Raw genomic sequence first — 20,355 nt, 5'->3', positions numbered from 1 at the left:
AATCTTCAGTAGCTTCTGTTTAAATGAGAGAAGAACACACAGGAACAGAGGTAAAAACTGAAGCTTTAATACTAGAATTTACTGTCTGACTAAAAGTGTTTTAGACTCAGAGAGAAGAACATTACCTTACTTTAAACAGGAAGTCAGTTAGTGGACTTGTGTGTGTTTACAGGATTAGGTGTCTCTGAAGGATCTGAAGGAGGAAGATGAGCTCCGAAATGAGTGTCTCTGGGGAACAGGACACACAGGAAGCTGAGAGGTGAGAGAATAATGTGATTGGGTATAAAGTGAAAGGTTTGCTGGAAAGGTTGTAGATGGTGTCTGATACTGGTTGTGTTTTAGACTGGATCAGGATAAGAGATCAGACTCACCTGAACCCAGCTGTGTCTCCATGAAGAGTGACCAGTCAATGGGTAAACCTTTAGACTTCAGAGAGGATAACAGATCTACTGATCTCAGGTAAGGATGATGTATATGATGAATAAGATTAAACATGTTTTTTGTGGATCTGGAAGAGTAAATGATTGAAGGGACTGAAGTATCTGACAGATTTAAAATAATCAATAAAGATACAAATAGATCCCAAAGTTATTTATTTAACCAGTTTCATAATTAATATGTAGAATAACTGTAAACTAGTTTACTGTATTAAACTGTGTTTACAATTAAAAGTGGTCAGTGAACAAAGCAAGGTCCAAAATGAGAGATACAAAAACAGGCAAAAAAGTGTTGAATAAGGATTCATGTGAATGACTTCCTAATAGAGGCATGTGATGTGTCATGTGATCGTGAGTGTAGTTTCAGTGTGAGGTGCATCCTGGGCAACGGAGTCCAGAGGCTGCAGATAGCAGGTAGAGCTGAGTGTGGAAGAGACAGGCGCGCTTACAGCACCAGGCGTGACACACTTACTACTTACATACCAAATCTTACATGAATAAATGAGTGAATCCTAGTATTTATACACTTAAAATTCTGAATGAAATAAATATAACTATCCATATTTACCCCATTGTTCATCATGAGTTTTATAATTACTTATATTTTTTGGTATTATTTAAGGACTGTATAATCATCTAAAATGTGAATTTTATTACCAAACTTTACCTTAATACAAGAGTAAATCCTGATATTTATACATTTTATACTCAACAAATATTATTAGTTGTACTTAAAACATTGTTCCTCTCTTAAATGTTTTAGTGAGATTCCGAGAGAGAGGACAGACCCTCCTGAACCCAGCTGTGTCTCCATGAAGAGTGACCAGTCAATGGGCAAATTAATAGAATTCAGAGAGGACAACAGTTCTGCTGATCTCAGGTAAGGATGACATGACTTTTTGTGTTCTCTGAATTCTACAACTATAACTTCTATACTATAACACACTTTAGAGATGGTAACAATTCTATTAATCTCAGGTAACAATGATGAGAAGTTTTAATATTGGTTAGATATTTAATTTTCAGATGGATAAACTTTATTAGTTTTTGCAAATACTCACTTATTTTGAATTTGATGCTGCAACACGTACAAAATAAGTTGGGACAGGGGCAACAAAAGACTGGGAAAGGTGAGGAATGCTGGAAAAACACCTGTTCAGAACATTCCACAGGTGATCAGGTTAATAGGAAACAGGTGAGGGTCATGATTGGGTATGAAGGGAGCATTCCTGAAAAGTTCAGTCGTTCATAAGCAAGGATGGAGAGAGGATCATCACTTTGTGAAGAACTGCGTGAGCAAATAGTCCAACAGTTTAAGAACAGTGTTCAGTGCAGCTGCACAGAATTTAGGGATTTCATCATCTACAGCCCATAATATCATCAAAAACTTATTGGAGCAGCATAGGTACAACATGCATAAAACATGGAGTGTACTAAATACCATCATCAGGAAGGACCTGCAAGAGTAGACACTCCAGAATATCTTGTAAAAGAAGACAATACAATTATAACTAAAGAAATGATTCATGAGTTTAATGACTACTATGTAAAAATTAAATTAAATTAGGATGGTGTAGACAAAGATATTGTTGATATAAACCCTTTCCCTATGTTTAACAGGAGAACTGATAAAAAAATGAAAATACTGGAAATTGTAAAAAAACAAAAATAAATATAGCCGCAAGCGGCAATCAGTGGGTTCAAGCACCAACTGGCACAATGGTGCCTACTAGAGCATAGGATAGTGATGTGTAAGAAGGTCTATTATAATTGGAGACACTCTGTCACATTTATAGATTATCAAAAGTCTTTCACCTGTTATTAATGATGGGAAGAGGACATTGAACATGATCAGTGCTTAAATTCACATGCAAATATATTAAAATTTGTAGAATATTCATCACTTGAGTTACAATTAGTCAAAAGGTGTCTACATGTTATAGTTTTTGATTAGGAGACCTGAACCAGAATGTTCACAAAGTGGTGTTCAGATTGAGCTTTTGACCTTTTCAAAATAAGCTGACTTTTTGACCAAACAAGTTTATATTAACACCAAGGAGTGAATGTTCTGACATGACATGTAATTACAAAGTTGTTCTAAATCTAGTTCTGAATTAAATGGTGCTTCACCACAGTGATATTGTACAGCAGTGTTTAACATTGTGAGAGGTTACAGCAAATATTGCACAGTTACAGCAATTTAGGTTGGAAATTTCAAGGATGCGCTGATTACTTGATGCCTGGACACTATTGTAAGTGACAGTTTCACAATTGTTTTTGATGTCGATTTACCTGCAGACTCTACAGTGTGCAACAAGACCAAAATGGAGGTGATAGGCCAAATATCCAGAGACTAGTTTAAATATAGCTATTTTAAAACAAGTAGCAATTATGAATAAACAAAGCATTTTTTAAACATAACTGTATTTACAAATATGTCAGAGGCACTGCACTTAATATGGCAAAACCAATTAGATGTCAAAATATTACATTATGATTGAGATATACTAGTTTTTTTGGAACAGCGCCCCCAGTGGCCGAATTGTTTCACCACTTTGCAGGTCACTACAATGTCTCCATCTGAACATAACAGCCAAGTTTCATCCTGATTGGGCAACGTACAGCCTGTGAAAAAGCCTGCTGAATGCTGATTGGCTGATGTCGTTCAGCCATTTTGATTGATGAAGTTGCCCTTTAAACATCCTTTAGCATTTGTATGATAGATTCTGTGTGAAAATTTTCAGCTTGCTAGGTTGCACGGTTGCTGAGAAACAATGTTCCAAATTTAACTGTTGGAGTGAATGGGGCATATATCCGGAAGGACTAATTAGCATATAGCGGCCATATTGTTTACAAATTTCAAAAAAAAAATTGATGAATATTGAAGCCCATGCTCTATCGAGTATTTTGATACCAAACATGTCAGTATTGGTCAAAATTCCTAGGACTAGTTCGCAAAAGTATGTTTAGCATATTATGCAAATTAGCAAAAAATCTAAATAGACGGAAGTACATGGTCCAAATTGAAGGAATCCAGCAAAAAAAGAATTTTGAATGTAGGTCTTATGGTTCTGGAGTTATTGAGAAAAAAGTGAAAAATGAACTTTCCTTGTTTATAGCGCCACCCTTTGACCAATCGGTGCCATTTTTGTTGTCCACCGAGATGCACTTATCCTACATCTGCCTACCAAGTTTCATATCGCTACGAGTTACGGTTTAGGCTGCACAACTGCTTTTTCAGAGGAAAAAGAATAATAATAATAAGAAGAAGAAAAATCTTAGCAAAAACAATAGGGTTTTACGCACCTTCAGTGCTTGAACCCTAATAATAAAACATCCACAGACTGGAATGGAATAGAAATGACTACAGTTAAGTCTATAATAGAATGTATGGTGAAACATTTTACATATATCTGTAATCAGTCTCTTAAAACAGGCTCATTTCCTAATAAAATGAAAAAAGCTAAAATTATTCCAATTTATAAAAGTGGAGACTTTCACCAGCTCTCAAATTACAGATCAATCTCTCTGTTCTCCCAGTTCTCAAAAATTTTAGAAAAAATATTTGTAGAGAGGATAAATCATTTCATAGACAAACACAATTTACTGCATGATCAACAGTTTGGTTTTAGAGTAAATAGGTCCACCTCAATGGCGGTGATGCATCTTGTAGAAGATATATCAGCTGCAGTGAATTACAAGGAGTATGCTGTTGGGGTGTTTATAGATTTAAAAAAGCATTTGACACTAGGGGTGTGACGAGACACTAATCTCACGAGACGAGACGAGACACGATATTGGGTTCACGAGAACGAGACGAGACGAGATTTAAAAATAAAAATTTATGTTTTTACATACAGTACAGAGCTAAGGGATTAGTACAGCTGCCTATGAAACAGTCACGTGTAGGATTTACTTACAGTATTTATATACGGTTTGTGTCTTGTTGGTCACTCTGTCACCGTTTATTGTTTCCACTGGAGCCAAAATGCAGCCAGACATACAACTTAAAAGTAGCAGAAGCATCCTCTATGCCAGGAGTATTTAATTAGAATTCAGTATGGTCCAGTTCTCGTTTTTCCGCCCGTTTTCGGGCTCCCTTTATCCTTATAAAGGCGTTTTTTCACGACCGCGACCCTGACAACAGGGGTTCGATCCCGTGCAAGGAGCGGTTTGGTGATCTTACCCCACACGTGATTGGTCTGTGATTTACTGCGCCGCAAAGCGGGTATACAATTAAATCCCCGAATTTTCCTCTTCTGCTGAGAGCTGCTCTCACTCCTCAGCCACCCGCTGTATCGCTACTGGGTTGCCAGATCCCTCTTAAAAAGTCCACACTAAACTATTTCTTTTCTTCCCGCGAGACAGGTTTAGGCTTGACGAGAAATATCGTCACGTTTAATCTCGCGAGATCTCGTGCCACGAGATTTCTTCACATCTCTATTTGACACTATAGATCATGAATTATTAATGACCAAATTAGAACGATATGGCTTTAGAGGAGCAGCATACTCATGGCTTGAGAGTTACCTTGATAACAGGTATCAATATGTACAAATAAATAATTTTAAATCTGAATTATTGAAGGTCACTTGTGGAGTTCCACAAGGTTCAGTATTAGGACCGATATTGTTTACACTGTATATAAATGACATCTGTAAAGTGTCAAAATTGCTAAAATTTGCATTATTTGCTGATGATACTAATCTGTACTGCTCTGAGAAATATTTGGAACAGCTACTGAATACGATGGAAAGGGAACTGACAGTCTTAAAGAAATGGTTTGATATAAACAAGCTATCCCTGAATTTAAGTAAAACAAAATTCATAATATTTGGTAAAAGACAAATTAAAAATACTGTTAAAATTAAGATTGATGATGTTAATCATAAATGTTAATCATAAATTATGCTGGCAACAACTCAATTCTAGTGATACTATATACAACTAAAGATATATTGAATCAAAATAACTTTATATACTGTTTTGTTCCTTCATTGTTCCATACATGAGCTATTGTGTGGAGCAGTGGGGAAACACATATAAAACCAACACTAAACCTTTAAATCTTCATATTACAAAAGAAAGCTATAAGAATTATAAGTCAAAAAACGTACTATGAACCAACCAACAAATTATTTATTAATCTACATATTTTAAAATTCAGTGATATAGTCAACCTTTAAACTGCACTGTTAATGTACAAAGCACAAAACCATTTACTTCCTATCTGCATCCAGAAGCTGTTTGAAATTAAAGAGAGTAAATATGAACTTAGAGGAGTAGGTGTGTGTTTAAAAAAAACAAAATTAATAACTGATTAAAAAATAGATGTATATCTGTTAAAGGGGTTCGGTTATGGAATAAATGTGAAACAGATTTAAGAATGTGCAAAACACTTTGAAAATTTAAAAGAATGTTTAAAGATAAGATGATAAGCTCTTATAAATATGAGGAATTAACTACTATTAATGATGGGAGGCTCTGATATGTGGATTAACATTAACATACTATATATTATTTATGTGTTTGATTTGACTATATAGGATGACAATAAGATTTAAAAAGGGCAGTAAAAATAAGCATTAGCTTCAGACTACACCTTTTCAGTCATTATCAGGTTTGAAACTGAGAATTTTTTATTACTAATTCTGAATATTATTATTATAATTATCATTATTATATATATTTTTATTTTTTTTTTTTTCTTTACTTCTTTTTCATGTGTGAAAGCATGTGTGCACTTAATATTTTTAATCACTGTTATTATTGTCACTTTGTATAAAAGTGTTTAACTTTGATGAACAGAAATAAACTAAACTAAACTAACAAAAATATTTTGAGAATTTGGAGAAATCTCTGCAAGTAAGCTGCAGAAATCCGACATTAAACACCCGTGACCTTCGACCCCTCAGGCGGCACTGCATTAAAAACTGACATCATTCTGTAAGGGATATTAATCACCACACAGGCTCAGGAACACTTCAGAAAACCATTAGTTGAACTTCCTGAACTAAAACTTCCACACATAGGGTCCTCAGTTCCCGAGCGCTTATTGAGTTTTTAAAGGGAAGGTGATTTAACACAGTGGTAAAAACCATCCCAACTTCTTTAGAATGTGTTGTAGACGATCAGATTCAAAATGAGTGAATATTTGCTAAAAACAGTAAAGTTTATCTTGTTTGAACATTAAATATTTTGTCTTTTAAATGAATTCAATTCAATATAAATTGAAAAGGATTTGCAAATTGCTGTATTATTTTTTAATTTATGTTTTAAACAACGTCTCAACTTCATTTTTCTAAATCGTCTTTGAGATGTTCCTGAAAGTCTCTCAGAATGTGAGAAACATGATTTAGAAATTAAAGCTTGAGAGGTTGTTCAAGTTCAACTTCCCAATTATAAACTCATTTACCATCAAAATCACATGAATGTAGAATCACACCAACATGCTGGAAAGGTTGTAGATGGTGTCTGATACTGGTTGTGTTTTAGACTGGATCAGAATAAGAGATCAGACTCACCTGAACCCAGCTGTGTCTCCATGAAGAGTGACGGGTCAATGAATATAGATATAACCTTCAGTGAGGACAACAGTTCTGCTGATCTCAGGTAAGGATGACGTGACTCTGGAGAATAAGATGAAAAGACACTTCTATGTTTTCTCTGAATTCTACAACTGTAACTTCTATACTAAAACACACTTTAGAGAAAACAATTCTACTAATACAAATTCTAACAAATAGAATCAGTCTGTGTGTGGAGGTGTTTGGTTTTGTACACCTGTGGTAATGGAAGTGATTGGAACCTGAGTTTAATGATTTGATTGGGTGAATGAATACTTTGGGCAGTGTAGTGTATAATCATCACTCTGACTGAGCTCTAGAGATCCTGTGTGCAGATGGGAGAAACTTTCAGCAGATAAACCATCACTGCAGCTCTCCAGCTATCTGATCTTTATGGAGGAAACAAAAACCTCACCTCTGTAAAAAAACACATCTGGATTTTACAAAAAAACACCAGACTGTGAGAAACATGATTCTCTGATCTGATAAAATCTAGAATTAACTTTTTGGTGAGCGTGAAGGTTGGTGGAGTGTTGCAGTGGTGGTTGATCTTCTGGAACTTTCTTTCTGTAGATATATTCACAATCACCATTTAGTAACATATGTTAATGTTATGTTTTCTGACAGAGTCCAGAAGGAGACTCCAGAAATCAGCAGGAGAAATATGGACTTCATATTAAAGGTGTGTAGGTGTGACTAATGCCGGAGCACATGTGAACACTGTAAGTTATGTGCTAGAAAATAGATGTTTAATAATCATTACTTACTCTTTCTAAGTTTAATTGCAGAGGTTTATTTAACATACTCAATAAAATACAGAAATAGTACAAGAGTAAATGTGTTTATAGATTTAGTGAGATTGTGTTTCTAATTGTGATTTACATAATGATTAAGTCACACATTAATTTATGATGACCATTTATTAGTGGTCAGTGCAGAAATCCAGATTATTCCAAAGATTTTACTTCAATATAAATGCAGTTAAAGCTCTAGAGTCACATATATCACATTATGTTTTCATATTAAACTGTTAAATATTATGTTCTGTTACATTCTGAGAAAGCTCTAACTGCTAGAAATAATATAAAAGGGCTAGAAATAATATAAAAGAAATCTTGAATTTTGCCCTTGATCTGAATCCAACACAACACATCCCATATCCAAAACATTATATTGACATAAACCACAAATTATTTTATAAAACTATGATCTGTTCTGGTCTTACTACCATTTCTTACCACGTGTTTAATCAGGAACTGGAGCACAAAGTCATCTCTCTGGTAAAGAATCAGCTGAAGAGGTTTGTGAAGATCCTGAAGAATCTGGATTACCCAGCATGCTCTGGGAGAGAGGAGGAGGATGAGGAGGATCAGAGTGGTGTCAGAGAGGGAGCGCTGAAGATCACACTGCACGTCCTGAGAAACATGAACCAGACAGACCTCGCTAACAAACTGCAGACCAGTAAGTGATTAGATCATTTACATAATACTTTATATGTGCATGAATTACACTAGTTTCATTTTTTTGTAAACAGCCTTTAGTGACAGCACATTTTAGTATATATTTAATACTTCACCATATATAATGATATTGCATTTTCTATTTCTATTAGAACTGGCTCCATCCTGTCATCGAAAGCTGAAATCTACTCTAAAGGAGAAATTTCAGAAAATTAATGAAGGAATCTCAAATGCTGGAACCTCAACCCTTCTGAATGAGATCTACACAGATCTGTACATCACAGAGGGAGGAAGTGGAGAGGTCAATAATGAACATGAGGTCAGACAGATTGAAGCAGCATCCAGGAGACCAGCAACACAGGAGACACCCATCAAATGTAACGACCTCTTTAAAGACCAGTCCATCAGAACTGTGCTGACTAAAGGAGTTGCTGGAATTGGAAAAACAGTCTCTGTGCAGAAGTTCATTCTGGACTGGACTGAAGGAAAAGCCAATCAGGATGTTCCCTTCATATTTCCACTTCCTTTTAGAGAACTGAATCTGATGAAAACTGAAAAAATCAGTCTGGAGGATCTTCTTCATCAGTTTTTCAAAGACACAAAGGACTTAAAACGAGGAGATTATCATCGTTACAAAGTTATGTTTATCTTTGATGGTCTGGATGAATGTCGACTTCCTCTAGATTTCCAGAACAATAAGAGAGTATCTGATGTAACACAGTCAGCCTCAGTGGATGTGCTGCTGACAAACCTCATCCAGGGGAACCTGCTTCCCTGTGCTCTCCTATGGATAACTACTCGACCAGCAGCAGCCAATCAGATCCCTCCTGACTGTATTGATCAGGTAACAGAGGTACGAGGGTTCAGTGACCATCAGAAAGAGGAATACTTCAGGAAAAGGATCAGAGATCAGAGCCTTGCTGAAAGAATCATTACACACATGAAGTCCTCCAGAAGCCTCTACATCATGTGCCACATCCCAGTCTTCTGCTGGATCTCAGCCACTGTTCTAGAGAGGATGTTGGGTGAAGCAGAGGGAGGAGAGATCCCCAAGACTCTGACTCAAATGTTCACACACTTCCTTATCTTTCAGATCAAACACCGCAGCCAGAAGTACCAAAGAAAAAGTGATGTTGATCTTGACCAGACTAGAGAGATTATTCTGGCTCTGGGAAAACTGGCTTTCCAACAGCTGGAGAAAGGAAACCTGATCTTCTATGAGGAAGATCTGAGAGAGTGCAGCATTGATGTCAGAGAAGTGTCCGTGTACTTAGGAGTGTGCACCCAGATCTTCAGACAGGAGTCTGAACTTCACCTGGGGAAGGTTTTCAGCTTTGTGCATCTGAGTGTTCAGGAGTTTCTGGCTGCTTTATATGAGTTTCTGTCCTTCATCTCCAACAACAGAAATGTGCTGCAACAACAACACAGTGGATTTGGTTTCTCCAAAAAAGGAACAATGTCTGACTTCCTGAAGAGAGCCGTGGACAAGGCCTTACAGAGTGAGAACGGACACCTGGACCTTTTCCTCCGATTCCTTCTGGGTCTCTCACTGGAGTCCAATCAGACTCTCTTACGAGGTCTTCTGATACAGACAGAGAACATCTCTCACAGTAAAGAGAAAGTAGTGGAGTACATCAAGCAGAAGATCAGGAAGAATCCCTCTCCAGAGAAAACTATCAGTCTGTTCCACTGTCTGAATGAACTGAATGATCATTCTCTAGTGCAAGAAGTCCAGAAATACCTGAACAGAGGAGGTTCCAGTGACCTCAGTGGAGCTAAGCTCTCTCCTGATCAGTGGTCAGCTGTGGCGTTTGTGATGGTGAATTCAGAAGAGGAGCTGGATGAGTTTGAGTTGAAGAAATTTGATAAATCAGAAGAATGTCTTTTGAGGATGCTACCAGTGGTGAAAGTATCCAGGAAGGTTGTGTGAGTATTTTCATTATTCAGTGTTTAATATGTGCTGTTTTATATTTTTTAGGATAGAATAGTCTGTCCTTTGATGATTTTTTGAAAAATTAAACATATCAATCAGGGGTGCGTTTCCTGAAAATGATCACTCTTAACAATTAACAAATTACTAGTGCACGACCTGAGAAATTAACAAGCCAGTTCTATGAGTATTTCTTAAAGAGCGTTGCAAACCAAAATGTACACTTAAGTAGTGAACCAGTTTAATGCACTAAAACTCTTTTTGTGCATTTAAGGTGTAATGTATACAAAACAAGGTGTTCAAATTTAGGGTTAGTGAGCATTAAAGTTGCCACAACATTGCAGAAAAAAAATTAGCAACTATGAAATAGTTAAGTCTACTGTTTCACACGAATAAGCTTTTCACTTTTCCAATAAATAAACAAAATCCCCGGGACTGAAAGAATGTGAAATTTAGTACTTACATTTTTACATCAAATGTTTTATATCTGAGGATTTTTCTCTTTCTCTCTGCAGGCTGTGTGACTGCAGTATTACAGAGAAAGGCTGTGCTGCTCTGTTTTCAGCTCTGAAATCAAACCCCTCCCACATGAAAGAACTGAATCTGAACTACAGTAAACCAGGAGATTCAGGAGTGAAGCTGCTCTCTGAAATACTGATGAATCCACTCTGTAAACTGAATAAACTACAGTGAGTGTTGTTACTTTTGATTTTCTTAATTCTTTGCATTTCACAGTTGTTTGTGTTGAGTTTTAATATGATGAGTTTTCTTCTCTCTACAGGCTGGAAGTCTGCAGTATTACAGAGAAACACTGTGCTGATCTGGTTTCAGCTCTGAAATTAAACCCCTCAGAGCTACGAGAGCTGAATTTGAGCTACAACAAACCAGGAGTGAAGTTTATCTCTGGTTTACTGGAAGATCCACGCTGTAAACTGGAGAAACTACAGTGAGTACTACCCTGCTCCTTTACCCTGTTCCTTTAAACTGTGAAACAGATTTAACTTCTCCAAAACACACAGAAGAGATCCTGCACGCCCGCCGCTGTCTGTAGCACTGAGAGTGAGAGAGATGGGAGGTGTGTTTGCGTGTGTTTGAAGGAAGGGGTTATGCTTATTTAGTGTAGGTCGCTTTATATATCTCTCCACATTTTCCATCGTGTACATTAAAAATAAATATTAAAATTAGAAGGAAAACAACATAGCCTGAGAGCTCAACGCAACAGTGTAGTTTTGTTTACTAATATTTTAGAGTGGCTCTAAAAGCAGGTTTTCTATCTTTTTTACACACATTTAATTTATTTTGCATCATTACACTAATTGATAAGTGATTCACATATTAAATATATTACATGTTAAATAGTTCAGTAATAAAAAATCTCTATGACCAGAAAAAAATCTGCTTTAATATTTTGTTTTTGAGCCAATATTAAAAGCAAAAAAAAATGTAATGAGCTGGTTGCTTCTAATATTGATTATTGTACTGTATACAGTTCTCCTGCTGTTGTCTGACAGGTTACCTGTGTGACTTAAATCTCTTTCAAGTTACTAATTTGTGTTTTTTAACGCATATTTTAGGCTGTAATGGCCATCTCTTTCTTTCTTTCTTTGGGAAGCAGGTTTAGAAATCTCAGCCAACAGCCATATTATTGAAAATGTATTCAAAGTTTCAAACAAAATAGTCTATATAATGTGATTTGATGAAAGTATGAACCACTGTTTACAAGTTAAACATTAGAAATGCTTAGCAGCGTATGGAATCAGCTCAGAGATAATTCCGTTATACACAATAGAGCTCTCAGGATTTGACACACATTTTCTTATTGAAGATTGTCAGCATTGCTGAAAGAAATGTTTTTTATTATTATTATTTAAAACATTGTAGGCCTACTATAATCAGTTTTGACATGGATTTTTTGTTGTGTTGTTAATGTCTGCACTGATATTTTAAAGACTGTACGGTCATGAAAATATGAAAAGTGCATGAACCCTGTAACCGCCTCAGACAGCCTGTCCAAAGCTGTGCACCTCAGTTCCGCACAGTTTTGCTCAGATATTTCCAGTTAAAGCTGAATTCATGCTTTTAATCCCAGAAAAAACACTCTTATTTACCTTTTAAAAGGCCATTTAAATGCTCAATTGTCGTTGTTTTGCTGTTTTCCTCGGGTTTTGAGTGCTTAGCTGACTCTAAAGCGCTGACTCAGCTCTCGGTCGGTCCGGGTCTCTGTGGTTAGACAGCACACGGGTGGGGGCGGGGTTGGTGACGTCACGGGTAGTGCATTGTGTAATATCGCAATATATATTGCAGAAAACAAACAAAATGTGATGTAATTTTTTTCCAATATCCCTACTTCCAACAGCCCTACTTAGTATTAATTTTCAGCTCTTTAGTAGCAGGGAATAGGAAAGACACAGCACTAAACCCTACTGTACACCTATTGTTACAGCAGCAACGGGTGATTTATACTTACTAACATTTAAAGCAGCAATCCTTCAGAATATTTTCTAGTAAACTGAATGCAGAGTGGGAAGGGGACAAAATATTGTAATAAATGACATCAATGTGCTTCTCTGACTAACACTGAATGGTCATATTGGTCTGGTAGGTTTTCTTGCAGTCTTTTCTAGTCATGAACAGTGCTTAGTTGCTAAGTATGCTAATCCTACCACCTAAAAAGAAAGCTAACAGCATCATAAACATTACATTACATTACATTACATTTGGCAGACGCTTTTGTCCAAAGCGACTTACAATAGAGAAGTACAAAAGTAATAGAAGGTAAAAACATCTTTAGACAGGGCCTAAAGGAGGTCAAAGGGAAATAATGGGATAGAGGAGTGAAGGAGGGGAAGAAGGAAATTAGGTTAGAAGTAGTTCGTTTTTTAGAGGTGTTAGGAGAGTAAGTGCTCTTTGAAGAGCTCTGTCTTCAGGAGTTTCTTAAAGATAGCGAGAGATTCTCCTGATCTGGTAGTGGAAGGTAGTTAGTTCCACCATTGGGGAATTCTCTGTATGAGAACAGTCTGGATTGCTTTGTGTGAATGTTTGGCAAAGCGAGGCGACGTTCATTGGAGGAGCGCAGCGGCCGGGAGGTAGCGTAGGAAGGAGTGCAGGAGCAAACATACGTATCAGATAAAAGTGGAATAAACCTTTAATACTACTACAGTTTTAAATACTGTTCAATTAGTTAAATGTGTGTTAAGCTGTCAGTGAGATTTGTCCTTCTCTCTACAGGCTGGAATTCTGTAGTATTACAGGAGAAGACTGTGCTGCTCTGGTTTCAGCTCTGAAATCAAACCCCTCCCACCTGAGAGAGCTGAATCTGAACTACAATAAACCAGGAGAGTCAGGAGTGAAGCTGCTCACTGATCTACTGAAGGATTCTCACTTTAAACTGGAGAAACTACAGTGAGTTACTGATTTCCTATAACTTTTACAGAAACATCATGGACAGTAAAAGATTATACCAGTTAAAAATACAATTTTCTCTGCAAAGGATCCGTGACTCTTCACAATTACATGAAATAAATTTAAACGAACATTTGCCCATTTTTTTTTCCCCAAAAAAATTTCCCCAAACTTAAAAAAATCTTAAGTAAAAGCAGCAGTGTGGGACCACTTTGGATACTCACAAAACAGACGTGATGATGGGTAAATCTGTCACATCTGTCAGTCTGCTAAGATTGAGCCCTGAAAAAATCAACTTGCTTACATTTCTGCATAATAACCTGGTTTAATTATTAAAACATAGAAATTCAACTGGTGAAATAAAAAAATTATACCAGGAAAAATGTTGGAGAGCTCCTGCACTTTTTCTCACCTTTATGTTTACAAAGACAAAGCATATTTTTTTCTTTCTAAAGAGACTCTTATTTTTATTTAAACATTTAGTATTTTCCTCCTAATGTTTCAGTTTTTGCAAAATAGCAGGTGTACATCTTATTTTTGGAATGAGATATTTTGTACATGCCTTTACAACAGTTCCAACTTTCAATTATAATCAATAGTTCATTAAACAAAACATTTTTTTTCATGTAGTTAAGGGACAGTGTAACAACCATAATACTGGGATAATCGAGATACTGCTGTTTTATTTCTGAGGCGGTTATCATAACGTAAAATTCTCAATCCCTTGCAACCCTACTGTACACCTATTATTACAGGAGTAATGGCTGTTTTCTGCTTTCCAAATAAGAAACAAATACATTTATCAGATGAGAGTGAAATTAACCTTTTATACTGCTACAGTTTTAAATACTGTTCAATTATCTGACTAACCTCAGTGTCTAAACATGCTCTGTGTAACACAGTATAAGTTAAATGTGTGTTAAGCTGTCAGTGAGATTTGTCCTTCTCTCTACAGGCTGGAATTCTGCAGTATTACAGTAGAAGACTGTGCTGCTCTGGTTTCAGCTCTGAAATCAAACCTCTCCCACCTGAGAGAGCTGAATCTGAACTACAATAAACCAGGAGAGTCAGGAGTGAAGCTGCTCACTGATCTACTGAAGGATCCTCACTATAAACTGGAGAAACTACAGTGAGTTACTGATTTCCTATAACTTTTACAGAAACATCATAATATAATAATAATAATAATAATAATAATAATAATAATAATAATAATAATAATAATAATAATAATAATAAAAGTAGATTAAACCAGTTAAAAATACAATTTTCTCTCCAAAGGATCTGTGAATCTTCACAATTACATGAACTAAATTTAAGCAAGAAAAGAATAGGAGATTCAGGAGTGAAGCTGCTCTCTGGTCTACTGGAGGATCCTCACTGTAACCTGGAGAAACTACAGTGAGTACTGAACTACACACCTGTGCACACACACACCTACAGTCACTGTATAATATCAGTATAATACACAGATTATAATTCCAGTTAACATGTAATTATTAAGAAATCTGAAACACAGAACTTAGCCACAGTGGAGACTTTTACCAAAAACACAGCAGGATTTTTTCTGGGTTGGACTGAAGTGGTGGGGTTCAGTAAGGAAGCACTAAAGATACAACATTTATGAAGGGCCATTGTTAGCAGTGTCTGAGCATTAAATTACTCTTCCCCATCAGAATCTGAAATACTTGATTGATCCCAGAGGGAAATTTCGGTTGTTACAGTTTCAACCATTCATGTAAACACCACAAAATTCTCTACTCATTTAATCTACACAATAAAATATTATACAAATACAAATATAATAAAACGACCGTAGTTGTAATAATAAAGAATTTCCTGTATAAAAATTCTAATCATTGCACCTCTTTTTTATAATTACTATTACTCAAATGCAAAGAATAATAATACGAAAAGTAAGTAGAGGAAGAAGCACCATAGTGTCACATGTTGAGGGAGGAGTTTTAGAGTTTTAGAGTTTTATCACCACAGGTAGGAAAGACCTCCTGTGGCGCTCTGTGCATTTTGGCAGAATGAGTCTTGCGCTAAAAGTGCTCATGTGACTCACAACTGTGTCCTATAGTGGGTGGGAGAAACTGTCCATAATGTCCTGCAGCTTAGCCAGCATCCTCCTCTCTGACACTGCCCTCAGCAAGTCCAGCTCCACACCCACCACATTACCAGCTTTACAGATCATTTTGTTGAGTCAGCTGCTGCCCCAGTATGGAGGATAGCCCTCGCCACCACATATGCCGCAGAAAATACAGACGACTTTGGCCCTTCCAATAAAGGTCATCAGTGTTCTTAGCCCAGGCAAGTTTATTGTCATTGTACAGTCCCAGATATCTGTAATCCTCCACAGTGTCCAGACTGACCCCCCTGATGACCAGGGGTCAGCAGTGCCTTGTTCCTCCTCAGATTCACCACCGGTTCCTTAGTCTTTTTCACATTGAGCTTTAGACTGTCACCCTGTACTCATCCTCCTCACCTCTACTGATACACCCAACTATTGCAGAGTCATCAGAAAACTTCTGAAGGTGGCAGGTCTGTGGTGTAAATGGTGAAGATGAAGGGAGAGAGGACAGTTTCCTGTGGTGCTCCGATGTTGCTAACCACTCTATCAGATACACAGTGCTGCAGGCGTACATACTGCACAGTACAGTCTACAATCTAGGACACGAGGGACGTGCCTACGTCCATTTCATTTAACATCAAACAACAGGCCGAATGCTGTTAAAAACAGTGGAGAAGTTGAAGAACATGACCCTCACAGTCCTGACTGTTCTGTCTAGGTGAGCATAAACTCTGTTGGGCAGGTAGATGATGGCATCCTCAACTGCCAGGAAGGGCTAAAAGGTAAACTGAAGGGGTTTCAGAAATGGCTGGACCATGGGCCGGAGCTGATCCATTAGCATACAGCAAGTCCAATGTTCCTTCCTCTCTGGTAGGACAGTCCACATACTGAGAGAGTGTGGTAGTGCCTTAGCTATAGTGACATGGTTAAAGACACCTGATATGGCATTAACAGCACTCGGGTGGTGAGATTGAAGATGTGTCACTGTTGAATAAATGACATCACCCGCCGATGTTGGGTTGGCAGAGGAAGGAACATAAACAGCCACATTGGGAAAACTCCCTCTGTAAATAATATGGCTTCAATAATAAGAATCCAACAGCCAGTAGCTCAATGTTCAGACAAAGCAGTCATGTTGCTGTGCAGCGCTGGAGGAGAAGAGTGAAAGAAGCACTTTTATGGTGATAAAACAAACCAAAACTCTCTCTACTACCATGATTTGAGAGGGCACAGTTTCACTAAGTTGCCTTGTCAAAATGATATTGGAATGATAAACAATAATTAAAAAGAAGCAAAAAACACGAACAGTTGCTACTATAATTTCATTATTCAGGAAAAAACATATATTCAAATAATCCTGGCCCTATGTGAAAAACAAAATTGCCCTCTAAACCTAATAACTCGGTTGTGCCATCCTTAGAAGCAACAACTGAAATTAAGAGTTAGTCCTAACTGTCAATGAGTCTTTTACATCTCTGTGGAGGAGTTTTGCTCTTCTTTACAGACTTGTTATAATTCAGCCATGTTAGAGGGTTTTTGAAGCATGAACAGCCTGTTTAAGATCAGCCACAGCAAAACCTTCAAATCAAATTAATTTGTATAGCGCTTTTTACAACTGTTGTTGTCACAAAGCAGCTTTACAGAAACATGATCACAGGACAAAGAATCAGGCAAAACATTAAATATAGGAAAGACAGAATACAGACGCCCCCGCGTGCACGGAGGCAAGGAAAAACTCCCTCAGAACTGGAGGAGGAAGAAACCTTGGGAGGACCAAGACTCACATTTAAGGGGGGATCATCCTACCACTGGTCAACAGCTTTAAAAAAAAAAAAAAAGTCTTAATACGTCCATAGAGGTTTTATGTATTCGGGATTATAGCAGCGCCACTAATGGAAGCAGTTAGAGTTCATGTAAGCATATGTGATCAGAAGCGGAGAGTAAGATGGATGATGAGCAGCTGATCTGTGGTGGGTGATGGAGAAGAGCTGACTTCAGAAACTTCCATCAGTCTGGATGGACAGGGGACATGAGAGCCTGAGGGTCCAGCATCCATCGGTATCGGGTCAGACAGGTGGGCAGTCAGTAACTCTGAGGAGCAGAGAGATGGAATTAGTTTTAACTAGATTTATGTAAAACAGAGAGTATAAAACATTATCAGAGTGTGGCTGATGACTCCGGCAGATCTGAATAAAACAGCCTAACTAAAGGCAGAGAGCCAGAAGGTAACATAGACACGAAGGCTCCCTGAAACACTGGCATCCACCCACTCCACCGTCCACAAACCTGAGTGACCGTGTGCAGTGGGAGAACAACAGCACCAGCATCTCAGTTTACCACAATTCACATGTCCATGAACCCCTGGATCTGCAGCCTTATCTAAAGGGAAAAACATTAATTACCAAAAGTCAAACTAAACAAGTAAGTTTTCAGTCTAGACTTAAAGATTGAGACTGCGTCTCAATAAGAGAAAGCTCTTCCTCCTGCAGAGCTCCTCTGAATTTTAGGAACTACTAAGAAACCAGCACCCTGAGATCTAAGTAATCACGGTGGTTCATAATAGGAGATGAGATCTCGTAAATACTCAGGAGATGAGCCCGTGTAGGGCTTTATACGTTAACAGGAGAATTTTATAGTCTATGCGGAATTTGACTGGAAGCAGTGCAGTGCTGATAGGACTGGATTAATATGCTCAAATGTTCTAGTTTTATTAAGGACCCTGGCTGCAGCATTTTGAACTAGCTAAAGTTTATTTAATTACTGCAGTAACATACTGACAGTAGTGCATTACAATAATCTAGCCTTGAGGTAATGAAGGCATTTACTCATTTTTCTGTGAAAAAAAAGCTGTTCTAGTAACATTAGATATGTGTTTATCGAATGCTAGATCTGAACCTATAATAACACCAAGGTTTTTAGCTACTGAACCAGGTGTGACGGAGAAGTCGGCCAGATTTAACATTAAGTCTGATCATTTATTTCTAGCAGCTTTGAATTTCTGTTTTATCATTATTTAATAGGAGAAAATTGTGAGACATCAATGTTTTCACATCTTTTACACATTTCTCGATTTTCTTTATTCTCACTCACATTTTTTGATCAGAAGTTTAATTACCGCTGTTTTAATGACTTTGGGTACATGCCCCAGGGTAAACGATGAGTTTACTATCATTAACAGAAGTTTAATTATATATGGCTGTACCTGTTTTAGTCATTTTGAGGGAACTGCATCAAGTGTGCAGGTTGTGCTGTTTGATGAGGAGATAATTTTCTCTAGTTCTAGCTGTTGAAGTGGGTTAAAAACTCATCATAACTTCAGTAACTGAGTTTTGTCCTATATCAGCCACACCAGATGACATATTTATCTGTTGAATTTTATCCTGAATGTTTTCAGTTTTCTATCAAAGAAGTCCATAAAAGCGTTGCTGGTGTGAATGGCTGGAATCTGAGATTCAGTACCTGCCTGGTTTTTTGTTAATTTGGAAATAACACTAAAGAGGCCAGATATGCTGAGCAGGCTTTATTAAGGTCTTTCTATATTTGACAAGACTGTCTTTCCACTCAGAATGAAACACTTCCAGTTTAGTTGATCGATATTATTATAAATTTTGTACTGACTGTTTTAAGGTACGACTTTGATCATTGTACCATGGTGCAAGCTTTTTTGTCTCTCTTTTTTGTGTTTAAGGGGAGCTACACAATCTAAAATAATAACTTTCTAAACAACTGATTAGTTTGTCTAGTTCCAATGAGTCTGCTGGACAGTGTACTAGAGTTGAAAATCAGAAAGGTTAACAGTAAGTGACTAAGAGAAATCAGAATTTGCAAATTTACTAAACAATAATGATAGAGGCAGCTGTGTGTGTGTGTGTGTGTGTGTGTGTGTGTGTGTGTGTTTGTTAGGGAGCACTTTATTAGGGTTCAAGCACCGAAGGTGCGTAGAACCCTATTGTTTTTGCTAAGATTTTTCTTCTTCTTCTTCTTCTTATTAGGGGTTCGAGCACGTAGTGCTAGAAACCCTATTGTAATTGTTCTGATTATTATTAGGGGTTCGAGCACGTAGTGCTAGAAACCCTATTGTAATTGTTCTGATTATTATTAGGGGTTCGAGCACGTAGTGAACGTGAAAGCCTTTTCAGAGTTATTTGGCCAAAACTCTGTCAAAGTTTAAAACATGCCAAAACTGTTGAAGCTACTAATTAACAATGACATTTGAAGTACATGTGCCAAGTATGAGCCAAATAAGTCTTCAGTAGGCTCTACAGTGAAAAAATAACTATTTTCAATTTATTCTATTTATCGCTATTTTCCAACCTAAATGGACAGAAGACAGTAACCTTTCACTCTATCAACACACAAATTTATACACATATATAGACTGATAATCTGATCTTGATTGCAAATTTTCAGCCAAATCGGACATGTTTTGCCTCTACAATGGCTGGAAAACTACAGCCATTTTGTAGGCCATAAGCCTGTATTATCA

General features: G+C 37.1%; 1 protein-coding gene across 14 annotated transcripts in view; it reads left to right on the top strand.

Annotated features, from left to right (window-relative positions):
• The window catches only part of LOC111188855 (NACHT, LRR and PYD domains-containing protein 12-like), an 859,751-nt gene that overhangs the window by 523,252 nt on the left and 316,144 nt on the right, over positions 1-20,355 (top strand). For 11 of the 14 annotated variants that reach the window (XM_049472886.1, XM_049472880.1, XM_049472882.1 and 8 more), the window contains 11 exons: positions 343-459; positions 1,201-1,317; positions 6,933-7,049; positions 7,631-7,685; positions 8,257-8,464; positions 8,616-10,389; positions 10,909-11,082; positions 11,175-11,339; positions 13,622-13,795; positions 14,751-14,924; positions 15,077-15,196. The exons of 1 other annotated variant lie outside the window; for it this stretch is intronic. In XM_049472886.1, the coding sequence (XP_049328843.1) occupies positions 343-459; positions 1,201-1,317; positions 6,933-7,049; positions 7,631-7,685; positions 8,257-8,464; positions 8,616-10,389; positions 10,909-11,082; positions 11,175-11,339; positions 13,622-13,795; positions 14,751-14,924; positions 15,077-15,196 (3,195 nt within the window). The remainder of the gene's footprint in view (positions 1-342; positions 460-1,200; positions 1,318-6,932; positions 7,050-7,630; positions 7,686-8,256; positions 8,465-8,615; positions 10,390-10,908; positions 11,083-11,174; positions 11,340-13,621; positions 13,796-14,750; positions 14,925-15,076; positions 15,197-20,355) is intronic. 2 more of the 14 variants (XM_049472883.1, XM_049472888.1) reach the window with 2 other exon arrangements.

The sequence above is a fragment of the Astyanax mexicanus genome, unplaced genomic scaffold (assembly GCF_023375975.1).
Source record: "Astyanax mexicanus isolate ESR-SI-001 unplaced genomic scaffold, AstMex3_surface scaffold_31, whole genome shotgun sequence".
Lineage (NCBI taxonomy): Eukaryota > Metazoa > Chordata > Actinopteri > Characiformes > Acestrorhamphidae > Astyanax > Astyanax mexicanus.
This window is presented reverse-complemented; position numbering and strand designations above follow the sequence as displayed.